The 21,626-nt window shown below is 37.7% G+C and overlaps 2 protein-coding genes across 2 annotated transcripts; one reads left to right on the top strand and one right to left on the bottom strand.

Annotated features, from left to right (window-relative positions):
• The first annotated feature begins 48 nt into the window (after positions 1–48).
• On the top strand, positions 49–4,115 carry cfap161 (cilia and flagella associated protein 161). The gene is made up of 7 exons (XM_048168263.1): positions 49–262; positions 345–434; positions 1,040–1,272; positions 1,356–1,437; positions 1,533–1,691; positions 1,788–1,861; positions 3,852–4,115. Exons 1-7 carry the CDS (start codon positions 191–193, stop codon positions 4,054–4,056), a joined length of 915 nt encoding a protein of 304 aa, XP_048024220.1. The 5' UTR covers positions 49–190; the 3' UTR covers positions 4,057–4,115.
• Positions 4,116–7,485: 3,370 nt separating this feature from the next.
• si:dkey-88e18.2 (interleukin-12 subunit beta) lies at positions 7,486–14,392 on the bottom strand. The gene is given in 8 exon segments (XM_048168264.1): positions 7,486–7,813; positions 9,281–9,444; positions 10,627–10,681; positions 10,683–10,791; positions 10,900–11,002; positions 12,358–12,606; positions 12,993–13,074; positions 14,171–14,392. Coding segments are annotated over 7 exon segments (897 nt in total). The 5' UTR covers positions 14,171–14,392; the 3' UTR covers positions 7,486–7,678.
• Positions 14,393–21,626: the final 7,234 nt, after the last annotated feature.

The following is a 21,626-nucleotide window of genomic DNA, read 5'->3' as shown; positions in this document are numbered from 1 at the left end:
AAAAAACAACTGGATGAAAGGACAAAAGTGTTACCATGGAGACGTAACCGGCGCAGGCGCGCACTTCTGTTGTTAGGCATCCATGGAAACAGTTCTTACCTGTTGTAGGGGCATTTACTGTAGTTTACGTTTGCATTAAACATTATAGCTGCACACTTATCAGTCTGTCTGACTTTACAACGAATGTGAAATGGCTCATGTCCGGACCTATAATCCGCGCGTTCGTGTGGGAAACTGGAAAGAAGACGTGACTTTAGAAGAGGTTTGTTGTTTTGACGCATTTCAAAAGGGTTATTGGCTGCGTGTAGTGAACACACGTGAGTAAATGATCAGTGTCTCTGCAGGAAACCCTAAAGAACTTTCTTCTTCAAAAAGACAGAGGCGAACTCACAGTCCAGAAAGAAGGAGCTTTGAGACAAAACATCCTGAAACCAGTAAGACTTTTTTTTTCCCTGATATATGACAAGTGTTTTTCAACAATGTTGCAGGTTTATCAGGTAAAATATTAATAGAATAATATTTAAAAGCTTAATTTGTCTAATTTAGCCTATTTAAAAACTTTTTAATATATTTTTTGCTTGAATTGTGAGCTTTATTTGATATATTTATGTAATGCAATGAGGCTAATTTTTAGTCACCATGAAATCAAATTTAACAACTCTTATTTTTAATTGAATATTGCAGTATTTATTATAAATTATTTATCCGTGCACATCATTCTTTTTTAAAATTCATGTACCCTCATAATCTTTAATCAAAAGGACTTCCCCTTCCTCTTTCAACAACATTTCTTGTCTTCTGCTAAGGGCAGGACAACCAGTCATTCACATGAGATGACAGCAATAGCAAACCACCATCCAATCAATTCCTGATGGACAATATCAAGTCCCGCCCTACATTTTTTCTTGTTAGAGAAGCCGTTTCTCTTGGATATGTCACAATAGAGAAGAAAAGATGCAACTTCTGTCTCATGTTGACTTTAAGTGTGACAGTTTGTGTCTGCTAAATGTGAGACTGATTATATATATTTTTTGTTTAGGTGACCTTATCAGTGTCACAGGATGGCTTTCTTCACTTTGGAGACACAATCATGCTGGTGAACTCTGGAGAACGTGACCAGCGTGGCTCTTGTGTTCTTAGCATCATTGCCGACAGCAGTAATATCGCACCACATTCACAGACAAATTCAGTCCCCCGCCTTCTCGGGCCCCTCCAAGTAGGGGGATCTCACAGCATGACCCCTTGTGTTAGAAACGCCTTTATTATTACAAGGTATTGCACATGCACATTCAAATGTACTCACTCGCACACACGTAGTTGCTGATCTGATCTGTCAAATGTGGTCTGTGATTCAGTGTTGATGGGACCTCAGACAGAGAGGTGCTCAGGTACGATCAAAGCTTTGCCCTAAGAACTACCGCAGGCTTCGCCGGAGAGGTAAACGAGCGAAATGTAATGTATGCACAGTTTTTTTTGTGTTTGCTGAGTTTGGATTCCAGGTCTTAACATGTGATCTGTTCGACTCCACACAGTTGTTCCTTGCCAGTGATCACAGAACATTTCTGAAGTGTGCTAAGAAGTCTCGACTACAGGAGTTGAGCTTAGTAGAGGAGTTTGATTTTCTGTGCTGGTGGAAGGTCATTTATTTTGACCCCCAAGAAAGGCTTGAAAATGAGGGATACCCTGTTCAGGTGCACACACTTTCAAACAAAATCTTTTTCAAATGTACTTGTTGCGATTGCCGATTGGCAACATAATAACGTGGCGTGAATGCTTTGTTTTGGCAGGTGAACAGCAAGGTTTTGATTTCCCATTGTAAGACCAATCAATGTCTGGCTGCACTGGGCAATCACATCCTATGGTAATGTTATATTTCATACTGTAAAAATGTACTGTATTCAAGTGAGCAGGGAAAAGTTAAATATTACAGGTACTCCAAAATTAAATTCCTAATGAATAAGATCCACTCTACATTCTACATTTTCTTGTTGAAAATCTTGTCTCACTCAGAAATATGTAGTTGCATTTAGTGTAATTATTTAAAGGGATAGTTCACCCAAAAATTAAAATTCTGTCATTTATTACTTACCCACATGCCGTTCCACACCCGTAAGACCTTCATTAATCTTTGGAACACAAATTAAGATATTTTTGTTGAAATCCGATGGCTTCGTGAGGCCTCCATAGGGAGCAATGGACACTTCCTCTCAAGATCCATAAAGGTACTAAAAACATATTTAAATCAGTTCATGTGAGTACAGTGGTTCAATATTAATATTATAAAGCGACGAGAATATTTTTGGTGTGCCAAAAAAACAAAATAACGACTTATATAGTGATGGCCGATTTCAAAACACTGCTTCATGTAGCTTCGGAGCATAATGAATCAGCGTATTGAATCAGCGGTTCGAAGTGCCAAAGTCATGTGATTTCAGCAGTTTGGTGGTTTGACAGGTGATCCGAATCATGATTCAATACACTGATTCATTATGCTCCGATGCTTCCTGAAGCAGTGTTTTGAAATCGGCCATCACTATACAAGTCGTTATTTTGTTTTTTTGGCGCACCAAAAATATTCTCGTCGCTTTATAATATTAATATTGAACCACTGTGCTCACATGAACCGATTTAAATATGTTTTTAGTACCTTTATGGATCTTGAGAGAGGAAGTGTCCATTGCTCCCTATGGAGGCCTCACGGAGCCATCGGATTTTAAAGGGATAGTTCACCCAAAAATGAAAATTTGATGTTTATCTGCTTACCCCCAGCGCATCCAAGATGTAGGTGACTTTGTTTCTTCAGTAGAACACAAATGATGGTTTTTAACTCCAACCGTTGATGTCTGTCAGTCTTATAATGCGAGTCAATGGTCACACAGTTTATAAGAGTCAATAAACATGCACAGACGAATCCAAATTAAACCCTGCGGCTCGTGACGGCACATTGATGTCCTAAGACACGAAACGATCGGTTTGTGCGAGAAACCGAACAGTATTTATGTCATTTTTTACCTCTAAAACACCACTATGTCCAACTGCATTCATCACTCGATTTGTGAGGTCTGATCGCGCTCTGACAACGACAGTGATGTCTAGCACTCATTAAAGTATATGTGCGAGACATCACTGCCGTTGTCAGAGCGCGATCAGACATCACCAAGCAATTGCTGAATGCAGTTGGACATAGTGGTGTTTTAGAGGTAAATAATGATATAAATACTGTTTGGTTTCTCGCTCAAACTGATCGTTTCGTGTCTTAGGACATCAGTGTGCCGTCACGAGCCGCAGGGTTTAATTTGGATTCGTCTGTGCATGTTTATTGACTCTTATAAACTGTGTGACCATTGACTCACATTATAAGACTGACAGACATCAACGGTTGGAGTTAAAAACCATCATTTGTGTTCTACTGAAGAAACAAAGTCACCTACATCTTGGATGCGCTGGGGGTAAGCAGATAAACATCAAATTTTCATTTTTGGGTGAACTATCCCTTTAACTAAAATATCTTAATTTGTCTTCCGAAGATTAACGAAGGTCTTACAGGTGTGGAACAGCATGAGGGTGAGTAAAAAATGACATTATTTTTGGGTGAACTAACCCTTTAAGAAATAAATTCAATGTTTAGCCATATATTAAGACTGTTTTAGCCATATTTAATATTTAGAAATATATTTAACATTTTTATTTAGAATATATATATATATATATATATATATATATATATATATATATATATATATATATGTCCGTGAGGTTTACGACAGGTCGGTCTAATTTAATGTTTATTTTGTGTGAAATATTTACTAGTGTTTATGCATTTATTTATTTATTTTGGTTTGTGTATTTAGGACTCCATTTGGTAAAGAGTATGAACTCACTGCTCACACCTTCTTGGACTCCCATAAAGCTGAGCAGGACAATAACCACTGGCTGTTTTTTACGGCTCATCCTGCCAATCAAAATCAAAGCCTGATGCAACTGCAACAAGATACAGTCATAACAGATGAGCACGGAGAAAACCAAGAGGATACACAAGTAAAAGAGTGCAGTTAAAAAGAACAGAGACATGAAAGGAAATAACAGAATAATATCAATAAATATTTTTGGAAATACAGTATTTTATTTCTTTATATATTTACTGGTTTTTACAAAGTAGAGAATTCCATAAAGCCCCTGAAATGAGCCAGCATCCCCTCCTAACTCACTGCTGCCCTCTGCTGTTGAATACTCAGCTCAGCATTGCCATTTATTCAAGCCATCTTATACACAAATTCAGTCTCTATTAACAATGTTTGAATTGGCATAAAAATGTGATGCGATCTGGGAAAACCCGTGGGATGTCGCGATGGAACGTTTTCAGTAAAGTCAAAAAATAGGTTGAATGTCATTTTTTTGGGGTTTTCATTAAATTATCATTCTATAACATCTTGTCATCTCTGAAAATATCTTGGCAAAATTCGCCTGTTAAGTGCAGAAAAATAGTGATTTATAGTGCCAAGGCTGTCTTTCTCTAATGTTACTGTTTAAGAACACACCCAGTGGAGGAAAAAAAAAAAAAAAAAAAAAAACGGCCATAGCTTTCCCTCTCTTAACATTATAAAGGCAGTTCACCTATCAAAATAAACCACATAACATGTAGAATGAAGGTGTTTCCAAAATTTGGAATATTGACATTTTTGGCTTTTATTTTCTTGCAGTTTAAGACTAAAACATGCTTTGTAATATATTATTATAAAATATTAACAATTATATTTTTACATTTTCATAAACTTAAACTTTATACATTTTTTTAATTTCACTTACATAATTTATTTCACTTCTACAATAATCTGACAAGTGTCTTCTTTAAAACGAGATAACCTTAGGTCTATATTCCAAAGCATTCTTGAATTACAACCATTTATGTTTGGATAGTGAATTTTCATGTCTGTCCAAAAAAGGGTCTCACAGTTATTTAAACCTGTTTTTCTCAAAATTCCGTTCCTTAAAATCACAGCGATCAGCCGACTTCAGATAACCAAAACTTTTGTTACAGACAAGCTATAAAAAAAGAAGTAAAAACAGATTTGAAAAGGGCTCGAATCCACCTGTGATAGGTGAAGTTTCACCATGTGATGGGTTTTCGCAGATCACATCACAAATATACTTTTAGAAATTCAAAAACATGCCCAGTTCAGAAGTTTATTCTTTTTCCCCAATGCCGATTTACTTTTGATTTTTCTTCTTTTTTCTTCTTGGTCTTGTTTTTTTTTCCACTCTTTTTCTTTGTCACATTGTTTTTGTTATGGCTTCTTTTTCCCTCATTGGGCACCTATACAGAAAACAAGAAATAATGTGCATTCTGTCATTAACACACACAGATATCTGGACTCAAAGCTTATCTCTCAGGTATACATACAGTTCAAAAGTTTGGGGTCAGTAAGGCAATAAATTGATTTATTAATATTACTCAGTACTTATTTTGTAAGTACGTCAGCTTAAAAAAAAGTGTAACCATAAATTACATTTTAAAATGGATGAAACTAGAAAAGTTATTTTTATTTGTACTATTTCACAATATTATTTTTTTTTTATTTGTTGATTGCCGAACAAACAAATAAATAAATTATCAAAAAAAAAAAAAAAAAACTTGGTGAGCAAGGGACTATTTCCAAAAACATTAAAGGGTTAGTTCACCCAAAAATGAAATTTCTGTCATTTATTACTCACCCTCATGTCGTTCCAAACCTGTAAGACCTTTGTTCATCTACAGAACACAAATTAAGATATTTTTGATGAAATCCAAGAGTTTTGTCCCCCATAGAAAGCAACGAAATTACTACATTCCAGGTCCAGAAAAGTAGTAAAGACATCATTAAGATAGTCAACGTGACTGCAGTGATTTAACCTTAATGTTATGAAGTGACGAGAATACTTTTTGTGCTCAAAAACAAAACAAAAATGACTTTATTCAAAATTTTTCCTCTTCCCTGTCAGTCTCCTACGTAGTTGGCGCAGTGAATGCATTGCTGAGCTTCTGTGTTTATGTCCGAATGCCGGCTTAGTATTGGTTGATGCTGTTTACGTGAGCACCACAACATACTGAGTCGGCATTCACACAAAATATTAAAATTACCCCATGACTTACTCACTCTCAAACCATCCTACTCCTTGCTCTCCCAATCTTTATAATGGCAGTGAATAGAGGATGAGATTTTGAAGTCCAAAAAAGTGCAACCATCCATCATAAAAGCAATCCATATGACTCCAGGGGGTTAATAAAGGCCCTCTGAAGCGAAGCGATGCTTTTTTGTTAGAAAAATATCCATATTTAAAACTTTAAAATCTTAAATAACTGGCTTCTGGCAGACGGTCATACACACATCGACTTACGCCAAAAGAGTAACCCCTTATGAGATGTAGGAGTAGCATAAGCTTTGACGCCTCTTGCTGTTTAAATAGGGCCGTGCAACAAACTCAAGCTCCTCTTCTCTTATGTCGAAATCCTCCAACATTCTTGTTTTAGACTTCTAATCTGTGACTGGTGTTTTGTTTTGCTCTATCCTCTGCGCTTCCATGTTTTTGCATCATGCTTTGGGTCAGAGTTTACTCTTTTGCCATAAATCAATGGAAGCTAGTTATTTTAGTTTTTAAAGTTTTAAATATGGATATTTTTCTTACACAAAAGCATCACTTCTCTTCAGAAGGCCTTTATTAACCCCCTGGAGCCGTGTGGTTATCTTTTATGATGGATGGTTGCACTTTTTTGGGCTTCAAAATCTCATCCTCTATTTACTGCTATTATAAAGCTTGGGAGAGCCAGGACATTATTTAATATAACTCCAATTGTATTCATCTGAAAGAAGAAAGTCATATGCACCTAGGATGGCTTGAGGGTGAGTAAATCATCGGGTAATTTTCATTTTTGGGTGAACTAACCCTTTAAATTTGAACCACTGTCAATCACATGTACTATTTTAATGATGTCTTTACTACCTTTCTTGGCCTCAAAATGTGCAATGACGTTGCTGCCTATGTGTGCTTCAGAAACTTCTTAGATTTCATCAAAAGTATCTTAATTTGTGTTCCCAAGATGAACAAAGGTCTTAACGGGTTTGGAATGACATAAGGGTGAGTAAAATTTCATTTTTGGGTGAACTAACCCTTTTAGCCTTGTCTGTGAAACCGAGGGTAAAAAACCTTACCAACCCCAAATTTATAAACATGTATTATACACCTTTATACTTGTACATCTGCAATACACAGCATGTTTATTGAAAATCAATGGAAAATGCTCCTATCAAACCCTACATCACTTTTTTTCTGGAGAAAGCAAGCTGCCAACATTTAGAGATTGTTTTAGGGTTTAGTGAAAGATGGAAAGTTATAGTTGTATAAGATGTTGAAATGTGTTAAACAAACAAACAACATTTCACAATCATTCCTGTCACTGAAGGCCAGTGAATTGCAACTCTGATACTTCAGGAATAAAGAGACAGGATAGAAGAGCAAAGGTGTTTAATAGGACAGAGACATGGTGCATACATTTGTACAGTGTGTAACAGTCATATGTAACCAGTGCCACGATCATTCATACATAAACACATAAATAAATAAATAAATAAATAAATAAGGAACTGGAAAATGGGAAAGGAGATATAAATAAAGGGATCAGGAGGAAGGGAGGTGTAAAGCACTAGTTTACGTTTTTCCACATGGTCCACTCGCTCCACTCAGAGAGAAGCAGCATGTCTCTGCAGCGCACCCTTAGTTTACTGATTTGCCCTTCAACTTTAATCTTTGACCCCTCCTCCCATTCTTTAGTCTTCAGCTGTGAATATAAAGGAACAGAAAACAGGAAGATTAATTAAAATTCTTAAAGGGATAGTTCACCCTAAAATGAAAATTGTGATTTTCAGTAAGTAATGACTTAAATTGTTCCTAACACCGTGTCTATACCGGACGCGACAGTTGTCGCATTAGCGTGAGGCTGTCTACGCTGGATGCGACAAAGCAACCCTTGCAATAGGAAATTCATTTGTTCTTTTGTCAGAAGCAGTATGTCAAAAATAGAACAGGGCATTAGTTTACTGTTGGGATTGTGTCGCGTTGCATCCAGTGTAGACAGCATCACTGATTATAATGGGCTCTCTGCTTGCATGGTGTAACACAATGCCATCAATAATTCTGTTAAAGGTGCCATAGAATTGAAAATTGAATTTACTTTGGCATAGTTAAATAACAAGAGTTCAGTACATGGAAATGACATACAGTGAGTCTCAAACTCCATTGTTTCCTCCTTCTTATATAAATCTCATTTGTTTAAAAGACCTCCGAAGAACAGGCGAATCTCAACATAACACCGACTGTTACGTAACAGCTGGGATCATTAATATGTACGCCCCCAATATTTGCATATGCCAGCCCATGTTCAAGGCATTACACAAGGGCAGGCAGTATTAACATCTGGATCTGTGCACAGCTGAATCATCAGACTAGGTAAGCAAGCAAGAACAATAGTGAAAAATGGCAGATGGGGCAATAATAACTGACATGATCCATGATAACATGATATTTTTAGTAATATTTGTAAATTGTCTTTCTAAATGTTTCGTTAGCATGTTGCTAATGTACTGTTAAATGTGGTTAAAGTTACCATCGTTTCTTACTGTATTCACAGAGACAAGAGCTGTCGTTATTTTCATTATTAAACACTTGCAGTCTGTATAATTCATAAACACAACTTCATTCTTTATAAATCTCTCCAACCGTGTGTAATGTTAGCTTTAGCCCATTAGCCACATAGCACTATCAGACTCATTCAGAATCAAATGTAAACATCCAAATAAATACTATACTTACAAGATCTGATAGGCTGCATGACAAACACTTTGTAAAGATCCATTTTGAGGGTCATATTATCTGTGTGAACTTTGTTTATGCAATGTATTATAGAGTTTCGAGCTTGGGGGCGGGGAGCGCGAGCATTTAAAGGGGAAGCACGCTGAATCGGCGCATTTTTAATTATGCCCCAAAATAGGCAGTTAAAAAAAATGAATAAAAAAAAAATCTATGGGGTATTTTGAGCTGAAACTTCACAGACACATTCAGGGGACACCTTAGACTTATATTACATCTTGTGAAAAAGTATTCTATGGCACCTTTAAACTTTCTCATAAAAGAAAGTCATATAGGTTTGGGATGACTTAAAAAATAAATGATGATTGAATATTTATTTCATTATTGGTGAACTAATCTTTAAAGATGTGCACTGGTGTGTGCAGGAGAGCATTCTTACCTCCCCATTGTGTCGAATCTGGTACTCGATCTGATGCTTCAGAGGAAAGAAACTGTAGGGCTGCGGCCAGGAAGAAGGAGGCATCACCTCCACTTCTATGATTTGCTGATCACTCCCCTTATTTTTTACTTTGAAGATTGAAATGTTTGGATCTGCTGGCTTAACTAGGAAAAAAAAGAGAAATTACATTCAATCAGTGATGATGCTTTAGATCAGTGGTTTTCAACCAGGGCCCACTAGGGGGCCTCAGCACACTTCCAAGAGGGCTGCTGGATGACTTAAAACATTTTTAAAACAATATATTATTATTATTAAAATTATTATTGTTAATATGTTAAATACAATTCAACGTAATAAAAATGCTATAAAATACACACGATCAAGATGTAAACTAATTTTCTTCTTTTTTTTTAACTTTTTACCTTTTTTTTTTTTACAAGTTACCTCAATACCAGAAAACTTTGCCCTTGTGGAGACATTTTTTGATCCCCCATGAGGAAAACAGCTTATAAATCATACTAAGTGATGTTTTTTGAAAATGTAAATATCCAGAATGTTTTCTGTGATGAGTAGGTTTAGGGGCTAGAATATATAGTTTGTACAGTATAAAAATCATTATGTCTATGGAAAGTCCCCATAAAACATGGAAACCCAACATGATGACTTAAAAGTATTTGAAATAAGACAAAAAATTAACACAACTAAAGCTCAGAACACACCAAGCTGATGGTTGGCTGTCGGGCAGTTTTTGTTCATCGGCCGACTAAGTTTTCTCAGTATGTTCTCAATGTTGAATCGGAGTCGGAGTTTGTCGGTCAATCGGGCCATCTGATCATTCTGATTGGCTGTTCAGCTACTGCCACCTGCTGGTATGGAAAGGCATTTCTTCTTACGCAGGCGCAGAACGGACGTGCTACTTGGCCGTTGGGTATTGAGCGTCGGTTTGGTGTGTCAAGGCAACTGACAGACGCTGCCGACGTGAGCCAACCCCGCAGTCTGCTTTCGTCACCACTAGTTCGTCGGCTTGGTGTGTTCCGGGCTTAAAAATCAACACATCACTTATTGTGATGTGATTTTTATAACGAATATACATCTTTCTAGTTATGCCAAGCTCTAAAATGTTTTATCGGATAGAACTTGCTCTTGGCCCGGTCACAGGTCACAAGATATTCAACATCAGAACTCAAGCATGGTTTAGGAAGGAGTCAAGTATAAGTTTGAACTCTGATTTGGACTAAGCAATCGAGCCAAGTGTTTTAAAAAGCCTGATTCTTTAAATACTATAAAATAACTAACTTACAGAGTTAATCAGAGCATAAACTGACAGTCTTAACCCACACACTCACCGATGTCTCGGAGGTAGAAGCTGTAGTCAGTTTTCATATAGCAGCAAGTGGAAACCTGCCTCTCCAGTTATGAGCAGTCGCTCAGATTCTTCAGAATAGGAATTTGTTGAATGTGGGAGAAAAAATACCCCATCCACAGACTGTGACACCCATTCTCCATTATCCCTAAATAAATATAAAACGCATATTCAGTTGAGGTCATTGTAACCATGATGAGCTCATTGAATCAAAAGAAGCTCATTGTATCTGTGGGTGTGTTTGCATGTCTGATACCTTGCATTGCGAAGTCTGAAAGCAGTAAATTCATCTGAGGTCCAGGTACATTTGATTTGTTTAGAGCAAGAAAAAGTTTCAGCTGTGCAATTGATTTTAAAACCTGAAAAGGAAGAAAGAAATATGCTGAAAAAGATCAACCTGATTGAAAAGACAAGGCTTGAATACTCTGACTATCTTCCTGCTTTGCAGCCCAGACAGTCAATGACTCAACAGGCAGCTTTTTTTAGAGGCACTTTAAGGAAATGAGTTTTAAACTGCTCTCCAAAGCACTATAACAACACATATAATGATCTAGATAAGTGGTTCCCAACTAGTTTTACTTCAAATAAACAGTAACATGTCCTTAAAATCTGTCGGCTTGAACAGCAGATTGAATTTGTTTGTACACACAGCCTTTGACGTCAACAACCAAAGATATGGAAAGTGTTTTCTCATTGTTTGATAAACTATGCATGATTTTATGGTTGGTTGTATTAATATTTGCATTTAGCATTATTATTTCTTGCTATTTTATGACTGCGAGCTAGAGGACATCATTAGCGAGAATCAAGAACGTAGAACGATCAAGTGAGTTTACCGTTAACAAGTGACTATTTCATAACTAGAATGCTTAGTTCTTATTAAAAATATGATAAAATGTTACAAAAAGTATATCCATGAATTGATTTACTGCTTCATTGTTTGCACTTTTTATTTGTCTGTGCCTTCTTAACTTCGTATACACAGCCTCTTATCGAGCTGTTGGCAAAATGCTGTGGTTTTACCATTGTGGACAGTGTTTTAATGTGTAATGTATTAATGTAGTATTGGATAATGACATGGTTAATGAATATCAGAATGCAGAGTCAACATCCTTTTTGGTCTTAGGATGACAATCATATGCCAAACCATTCCTAACCATAACCTAACCTGAAAATCTGCTTTACTCAAAAAAAAAAAAAAAAAAAAATGCTGGGTTGAAAATGGACAAACTCAGCGAATGGGTTGATTAACCCAACAGTTGGGTTAAATGTTTGCCCAACCTGCTGGGCAGTTTTATTTAACCCAACTGTTGTTTAAAAATTACTATATGGCTGGCTTAAAATGAACCCATAATAGGTTGGAAATTAAAAATCAGACACATAATTACTAGAGGCAACATTAATAATCATTTATTAATATTGTTTAATTATTATTATTCATTAAACTTATTAATAAATGTTAATTTATTAAACATTAATAAATGTTAATTTCCAACATATTTTGGGTTCATTTTAAGCAAGCAATACAGTAATTTTTAAACAATAGTTGAGTTAAATAAAACTACTCCGCAGGTTGGGCAAATGTTTAACCCAACCACTGGGTTAAAACAACCCAATTGCTGGGTTTGTCCATTTTCAACCCAACTTGGGTTGTTACTAACCCAGCATTTTTTAAAGTGTTGATAGGAATGTTAGGAATAGATGACGTTCCCACCTGTAGCTTCTTTAGACTTGTCAAGCAGGAGATAGGTGTAGTCTTCAAGACCCTTATCACTCCAGCAGGTGTAATTCCCGATTTGGTCTTTCTGCAGGTCAATCACAGTCAGATGCCGACCACTGAGTTTTTCATATTCTGATTCCACTATATCCATAATGCCATCTGCGTCCTCACGTTTCCATGTGACACTGTCTTTATTTGTTTTACAGGTCAGGGTAACGGATGTGTGCTTCTCACCAATTACAACTGCATAAAGAGAAACAATTCAGAGAACAGAATAGATGCCAGAACTGTGAATGTGTGTGCTTATATTTGTGGGGGCTAAATGTCTGTGTAATGATAGTAAAACCTGTAATCATTGTGTACATTGTAGGCACTTTCATATTAATATCCACTAGATAGATAGATAGATAGATAGATAGATAGATAGATAGATAGATAGATAGATAGATAGTCACTTTTGTGAATATTTTTCTGGTTAGAAAAACAAGTAGGAAAGTCCCCACTATGATATAAAAACTGTGTGTGTGCATGCGTGCGTGTATGTGTGTGTGTGCGCGCGCATGCGTGCGTGTATGTGTGTGTGTGCGCACGCATGCTTGCGTGCGTAATGATGTGGTTAGTGCTCTCACATTTCTCAGGGAAAAATTTAAGCGCAGACATCCTCGTTATGGAGAAACAGACGAGAACGATGAACCTCATCAACAAATCCATCTGGAGAAATAAGACACAAATTTAAATGTTAAATATTTATAATGTATTTAATATTTAATGATCAAAAGAAAATGCAAAAGAAACATTTATTGTAAGCAGCACAATACCTTCATCAAGCATTAGTGTAGCAATACACTCTAAAAAAAATGTTGGGTTAAAAACAACCCAAGTTGGGCTAAATATGGACAAACCCAGCATTTGGGTTGTTTTAACCCAGCGGTTGGGTTAAATGTTTGATCCAACCTGCTGGGCAGTTTTATATGGCTGGCTTTAAAATGAACCCAAAATCAGACACATAATTACTAGAGGCAACAGTAATAATCAAAAGGTGAACATTTAGTAATAAGCTATTTAATAAATGTTTATAATTTAATAGCCTAATTATTATGAAACGTATGAATAAATGTTCGTTTATTAAACATATTAATAAATGTTCCTTTCCAACCTATTTTGGGTTCATTTTAAGCGAGAAATATAGTATTTTTTAAACAATAGTTGAGTTAAAAAAAACTACCCAGCAGGTTGGGCAAACACTTAACCGGTTTCTCCATATTTAACCCAACTTGGGTTATTTTTAACCCAGCATTTTTAAGAGTGTATTTACTGAACATTAACCCATATTGGTAAATGCCAATTATAATAAAACTGCCATGATAAAAATATCACAATAATTATTAATTGCTAGTACTGACAGGAGGAATTTTGCGATTGTAAGCCATGGACCAAAAAGGATGAACCATTAGGTAGGCTAGTTGAAACTTTTCTCTTGTTAACATTCATATTTACATGTATCAGTTTAAATGAGAAAAGTAGGGTTCAAATATTCCATATTAATATGAGCTCATGAAACTGATTGTAAATAATTTATATATAAGATTCAGCGAAATGTTGTCTTAAATATGGAGCATGTCGCACTGCAAGACATCAGCTTTCCAAGTTTCATGTTAAAACTATATTTATTGTTTAAACTTCTTTTCTCTTATTTTAAACTTATATAAACTTTTAAATACATCTGTACAGCTTTAATGTAAATGAATATGATTTAAGTGAATTAAGTTTAGTTTGCAATCGCTCCGAGCGTAAATCATGGTCTTACCTTCGTGCTGTTGCTCTGACGCACGTCAAATTCAGCGCAGAAAAAAAAAAATCAAGTGCGACTCTCTGCGGTGCGTCCAATGTTCTCTAGCGGGGTCTGTGCGTGCTTTTATTCCACACATTCCTACTCGATAACACCCACGTAACCCTTTGGGCAAAATTGCGGATTCTTAGAAAGTGCTCATCATGAACAAGTGTTAAAATTACCACTAAAGACGCGCGCGGTCATTCAAATTACTAAGAGAATGGTTCTCTTCCCCTCTCTGTCATCACTCCCATTATAGACCAGTTTCACAAGTGTGATCCAAATCGTATAGTAGCCTACTAGCGTGAATTTAGGGTGATTGGGACACTTTTTTGCCATTGAGATGAATTGGAAAAAATGTCCCAATCAACCTTAATTCACCTTACACAGCTGGGTAAATTTGGGCACATATATTTTCCCTGATATCTAATGATTGCTATATGTGCCTTTAGTAGCATTCTATAAACTGCTAAAATAGATACTATACTATACTATACATATTTTTTATTATTTTTACATAATAAAGAGGCACACTAGAATACATTTGAATTAATTGTCTAATCCTTATTTTGAAAATATTTATATCTTCAAAATATATCTACAAAACAACCATTTTTATCAGCGACTTTTCCAACAGCAATTGCCCTTGAGATATTTTGTTAGAGAAATTGTTTTTAATAAATGACATACTTTAAGAAGGACACTACATACTGTATGAAAGAACATCTATATAAATATTAAATTAGATGATTAGACTATAATCTTCATTAGATTATAAACATTATGTGAGGGGAAAGGGCACAGATTTTGGCTGCTCCTTGTTACTTGATGGGTTATCTTTTTCCATGCTTTTCCAATAACTAATCAATAACTAAAATTATTTTGTATAGATATGTTTTTTCTATATATTTCATAAACATTTTGGTAAGATGCTTTTTTAGAGCTCAAACTCTTTCAATTATTCTCCTTTAGCTTAATTCAAGAACAACAGAGAACATAAGAGTGGGTTAGAATAAACTGAGATAATCTTGCAGTTTGTTCTTGCTAGAATTTTGTTCTCGTCTTCAATATAATCAGTCAGTCAGGAGGTCAGACCTTTAACCACAAGTGCAAATATACACACTATAAGTGAGAGAAATAAGGAAGTGAGAATTATACACAAAGGAAAGACTGATATGGCTACAAAAGAGACATTTAGTGAGTTTAAACTCTCATGGAAACATCGACTTTGAATTTAAAATGCTTACAGGTTTGTCTTCGAAATATAGATGATATAGTTTGCACATTGCCTGCAACTGGTCATAACTCAGTACTAGTCTCTTTCTTGCTCAGCCTTTTTTGAATTCTAGAAAAAAAAGGGGGGTCTGAATTTCCCCTTTCTCACGTCCACTTTAAATAAATGTGACAGAAACCAAACATGTTGTTGGTAAAGAAGATAAGAGGACTGATAAAGATCTGTGGTTGAAGCCTGTAAATGTGCGGTACAGTAGTTCCTCTGTTCAGCCTTTGCTTTGCAAATGATCTAAACACTGAACTTCTGTATGCAACGCAGGGGGAAACCATGTCTGGTGGGTGGTTGGCAATTTTGGGTATTTCAGGAGATGAAACATGCATTTTATTGCATTGTGTGTGTTTCTGTCTATTTGGTTAACCTGTGAATTCAGTGAAAAGCTGATTCCTTATAGGCATGCATGTGTGAGTTTTTTTAAAAGAGCAATGGACTGACATCATTCTGGCAGGTCCCTTTGATGTCAGAAACGTAACACTTTCCTCAAAAGTGCGTAAGTCATTAGGTGTTATTAAAATTCACTCGCCAGGTCATGAAATTTCCTCAAGCGTATGCATTATGATGAAAATGACACATTTCTTTGCCTTGACACACGTCACTAATTGCTAAAATTAGGGAGGCACATGAAAACTCAATTTTGTCCTTTGAGTTTACAGTCCAACAGTGCAAAGCTTCTTCATACGCTCTTAAAATGAAAGGTTAAAGTATTAGTTCACTTTCAAATGAAAATTACCCCAAGCTTTACTCACCCTCAAGCCATCTTAGGTGTTTCTTCTTTCTTCCGAGCTTTATAATGGCAGTGAGCGGGAGTATGAGCTGAAGAGGACATCCATCCATCATAAACATACTCCACACGGCCTGGGGGGTTAATAAAGGCCTTCTGAAGCGAAGTGATGCATTTGTGTAAAAAATATTCATATTTAACAAGCTATGAAGTAAAATATCTAGTTTCTGCCAGACCGCCTTCCATATTAAGTTGAAGAAAGTGTAAACTGGCGTCACGTCAGTTAAGCTTTTTCCGTAAGTTGAATAGGGAAGGTGAAGGACATAGCGTAAGCTTTTTGAACTGCGAGAGTTTAACACTTTCTTTGGAAGTTGAATACAGAATGCGATCTGGCGGAAGCTCGATACTTGACTTCATAACTTGTTAAATACAGATTTTTTTTTTTTTACACAAACACATCGCTTCGCTTCAGAAGGCCTTTATTAACCCCCCGGAGCCGTGTAGAGTATGTTTATGATGGATGTAAATGGAATCACTTTCTTCAGCTCATACTCGTTGATCCAGCTCACTGCCATTATAAAGCTCGGATGCATCAGAATATTTATTAATATATCTCCGATTGTGTTCATCATAAAGATATAAAACATATACACCTAGGATGGCTTGAGGGTGAGTAAAGCTTGGGGTAATTTTCATTAGAAAGTGAACTAATACTTTAAAGGGGGATTTCTTTTCACAGCAATGCTACAGAAGGACCATTTTGGTTTCCTAAAGAACCTTTTTTTCTTAGTGTGAAGAACATTTTAATAATTTAAAGAACCTTTTTCCACTATAAAGAAGCTTTTGTGCTATGGAAAGGTTCCATGGATGTTAAAGGTTCTTTATTGAACCATCAATGCCAATAAAGAACCTTTATTTTTAAGAGTGTGGCCAAATTTAAATAACTTTGCTACCTCAAGAGGAACTCAGACTGTGACTCTCCCCAGCGATAGCACATGTGCCCACATCCTGAAAGCACCAAAGGACACGTAGGTACTTCTGCTATGAAAAATGCTATTTGACTAATTTTGTGAACATAAAGCTTAACCTGATGTTTCCCTTTCACTTAGACATATGCTGAGGAAGACATATTCTGAAAAGTCATACCATGTTGTTAATTTCTAGAAAGCCAGAATTGGCCTGTCCCCTTGTCTAAATATCATGAGCATGAAAGTACCGAATAAGGCCAGTCACTTCTCACTTTACTCTTCCATTAGGGTCACACATGAAGATGCTGTACATTCCAGTTCTATTCATGCATCTCTCGTCTGTCTGTCTATCTGTCTATCTATCTATCTATCTATCTATCTATAAGGACATAAAAAAAAATCTAAATTAGGTAAATACAACTTCAGATGAACATCAGCACATGACATATTACTGACTGTCACGTGTGTTCTGTTGTCTATCATGTTCTCATTAGCTGCCATGGTGTCTGAATATGTTAATCCTTGCCCAGCTGTTCCCATTTAGTTCACTCATTTACTCTGTGTTATTATTCGCGTATGCTAAGGTTTGTGTGTTACACGCTGTTATGTTTCCGCCTGCTTATTAAACCCTGTTTATTGTGAATCAGCCTTTGTCTACCTTCGTTACGTGACAGAATAACCGACCTCTCAAAATGAAATAAGAAAAGTGTATGGACTTACCAGTATTGCGGCGGCTTCTCCTCCCTGAAAGCAGGCCGTATCTGGGGTACCTGGCCTGGATGCTCCGGAAAATTAGGCTGAGTCCCCGGCTGCACCCTGGGCCTCCAGGCCCACACCTCCATCTCGACCTGTAAGCCCGTCACCTTCACCTCAACCCACCACTTCTTCATCGCCTCCGCGGTTCGTCTGCCCAGAAGCTCCGCTGGGATCATGATTATTTACAAGTGGGAAAACATTCAAGACAGTTTCCAATCTTCCCAGGAGTGGATGTCCCAGCAAATTAACCCCAAGTTCAGACTGTGCAATGATCAGAGAAATTGCTAAAAAAACAAAAAACAATAACAAAAGACTTCTCAGAGTCTACAGGCCTCAGTAAAGTTCATGACAGTACAATTAGAAAAAGACTGAACAAGTATGGTATGTTTGGAAGGGTTGCCAGGAGAAAGCTTCTTCTCTCTAAAAAGAACACGGCAGCATGCCTTAGGCTTGCAAAACTGCATCTGAACAAACCATAAGACACACAAACTCCTCCTTCCTGCTGTAAAGCACGGTGGTGGAAGGGTGATAATTTGGGCTTGTTTTGTTGCCAAACACAGCATATTAGCACAAACACCTTATACCTGCTGTCAAGCATGGTGGTGGATGGGTGATGATTTGGGCTTGTTTTGTTTTAAGAGAGGTGTGCATAAACAGATGCCCACAAATCTCAAAGAAATTAAGCAGAATGTGAGAGGCTGATAAAGTCATACAGAAAATGAGTACTTTAAAGGTGCGTTAAGTAGATTTTGAACAACGCTGTTGGATATTGTTGATATTTGAAATCAACCCAAACAAACCCACCCCTCTCTTCATTGCTCCACCTCCAAAACGTACACTCCAATCCTAACCACCCTGCTCCAAGTTGGTCTTGAACACCGGCCCGGTCATTGCTGGCATACGAGGCGAACGCACTACCAATGACTCTAAACGTCATATTCTCTAGCAGTTGTCAGTGCGCAGTGGTTTACCTGCACAACTCTGGCCACTTTTTTTCTTATTTTAAAATCTCCCTCTTGCTCGTTCTCTCTCCTCAACCATCATATGCCCCCTAATGCTGATTGGTTAGACGTTTGTTGTTGGTGTCGGCCCGACTAACTTCCAAACGGTGTATTTGAAATAATACTGAGTCCACCTTTAAATTATTGCTGGTAAAAGTGGACCTACAAGCAACTGAATCATAGGGTGTAGATAGTTTGTCACCTATCCATTTTGGCTTTATTTTTGTAAAAAAAAAATAAATAAAAAAAAAAATGACAGTATAATATGTGCTGTTGTTCATCTGAGGTTGTATTTACCCAATTTTGAGACCTGCTTTCTTTTATTATGTCCTGATATTTAAAACCAAAGAATTCAAAAGGATGCCCTACTTAGCACTACTTGGAATATTAAGTTTCACTTACGAATGGGAACACTCACTGTGTTTGTTCTTTTTCTCAAGGGAATTGGGACAAGCCCCTGTGTCCTGTGAATTGGGACCTGCTTCTGCTGAGGCAAGGAGGAAACTGTATTCTTGGGGTTCACAAGTGAAGTTCACTGAGGAATTTTAATGAGGTATGGAATTTTCTTGTTCTTCTGTGGCTGTTGATACCGATCTGCTGGAAGAGGATGTATTATTTCTCACATCCTCTGATCCAGCAGGCAGCACGCTAGACAGTAATACCAGATGTGTATGGCTCTTTTGTAGTGTGGCAGGCAGGACGAGGCCAAGCCATGAGAGCGGGCCGAGGCCTGTGGCACGAGTGTTAGTGAACGTCACCTGTGCACCGGTCTCGTATCTCACAGGGGAACTCGGAAGGATAAAAGGAGGAGCGACGACAGTGAAGGACGAGAGAGGATCAAGCCTAGATTTATGTTATGTTTTGTTTATGTATGTTCAGTTGTCCGCGAAGGGCTGCCGCTTTTACTTTCATTTTGTGTTTGTTGAAACGTTCGCCGGTTCCCTCCTCCTTCTTCCTACTAACTACTAACCTTGCTACAGTGAGCCTCCTCGATATACAGTCTTTTGGGTAGAATGTTGTTTGGTCTCCTCTCATTTTATCTTGCTGAGGCCTCCACTCCCCATATAGCAATATCGAGTCGTATGGCTCTTCTGAGCCTCCTTGGTAAGGTTATCCTTAGCATAGAGTGTAGTAGGTCTCCCCTCACTCTAGAGGGTCATCATGTTGAGGCCTCCGCTCTTTAGATCTTAGTCCAGACAGTGATACCACATGGGCATGGCTCTTTTTGTGCCTCCTTGGTAAACTGTCTGTTGGGTAGAATGTTGCTAGGTCTCCTCTCATTTTAGAGAGTCGTCCTGCTGAGTCCTCTGCTCCCCAGAGCTCTGCCTTGATAGCAAAATCAAGTTGTATTGGTAGGGCTATTCTTAGCGTAGAGTGTAGTTAGGTCTCCACTCTTTCTAGAGGGGTGTCATGCTGAGGCCTACACTCTTTTAAAGCTCAATCTAGACCAGTGGTTCTCAACTCCAGTCCTCGGGACCCACTGCTCTGCACATTTTGTATGTCTCTCTTATCTGACACACTCAATTCAGTTCATGCAGACTCTCCTAATGAGCTGATGATCTAAATCAGGTGTGTTAAATAAGGGATACATACAAAATGTGCAGAGCAGTGGGTCCCGAGGACTGGAGTTGAGAAACACTGATCTAGACTGTATCATCAATTGTGTCTCCTTGGTAGGATTGTTCTTAGCGTAGAGTGTAGTAAGGTCTCCATTCGCTTTACAGCGTCATCATGCTGAGGCCTCCACTCTTTAGAGATGGGCCCAGACGGCATTACCAGATGTGCATGGCTCTTTGTGATCCCCCTTGGTGATTGGTCTGTTGGGTGGAGTGTCGCTAGGTCTCCTCTTGGTCTAGAGAGTTGTCCCCAGAGCTCCGCCTTGATAGAGATATTGAGTTGTATTGCTCTTGAGAGCCTCTGTGATAGCACTATCCTTAGCATAGGGTGTAGTTAGGCCTACATGCTGAGGCCTAAGCTCTTTTAGAGCTCAATCTAGACTCCCTGTGAGCCTCCTTAGTGAACAGACTTAGAGTAGAGTGTTGATAGGTCTCCTCTTTGTCTAGAGAGTCCCCAGAGTTTGATACTAATATTAAGTTGTATGGTTCTCTTAGAACCTCTTAGATAGGGCTATCCTTGGCTTAGGGTGTAGTTAGGTCTCCCCTCAGTTTAGAGGGTCATCATGCTGAGGCCTCTGCTCTTCAGAGCTCAGTCTAGACGGTGGGCCTTAGTGCAGTGTGTTGTTAGGCCTCCTCTCGGTCTGGAGAGTTGTTCTGCTGAGGCCTTCACTCCCAGAGCCTTGCCTGGATAACACTCTTGAGATGTATGGCTCTCTCTGTGCCTCCTTGATAGATTCATTAGTAGAGTAGAGTGTTTTCTGTGCCTTCTCTCACAGTAGTACCATTGTGTATGGCTCTCTGTGAGCCACCTTCGGTAAACTGTTTGTGGATAGAGTGTAATTAGGTCTCCACTCATTTTAGAGCAGTGTTTTTCAGCCACTGTGCCGCGGTACACTAGTGTGCCGTGAGAGATCGTCAGGTGTGCCGTGGGAAATTATTCAATTTCACCTAATTGGTCTAAAAACATTTTTTGAAAACTAATTAATTATTGTCTGCTAATAATATGCCATTGTCGAGTGTCTGTGCTATCTGGTGACCGGCAGAGTAATCATGTCATACCCTTCCATATCAGTAGGTGG

The sequence above is a fragment of the Megalobrama amblycephala genome, linkage group LG19, assembly GCF_018812025.1.
Source record: "Megalobrama amblycephala isolate DHTTF-2021 linkage group LG19, ASM1881202v1, whole genome shotgun sequence".
Lineage (NCBI taxonomy): Eukaryota > Metazoa > Chordata > Actinopteri > Cypriniformes > Xenocyprididae > Megalobrama > Megalobrama amblycephala.
The sequence above is the reverse complement of the archived record's forward strand: the minus strand, read 5'-3'. Positions and strand labels throughout refer to the sequence as shown.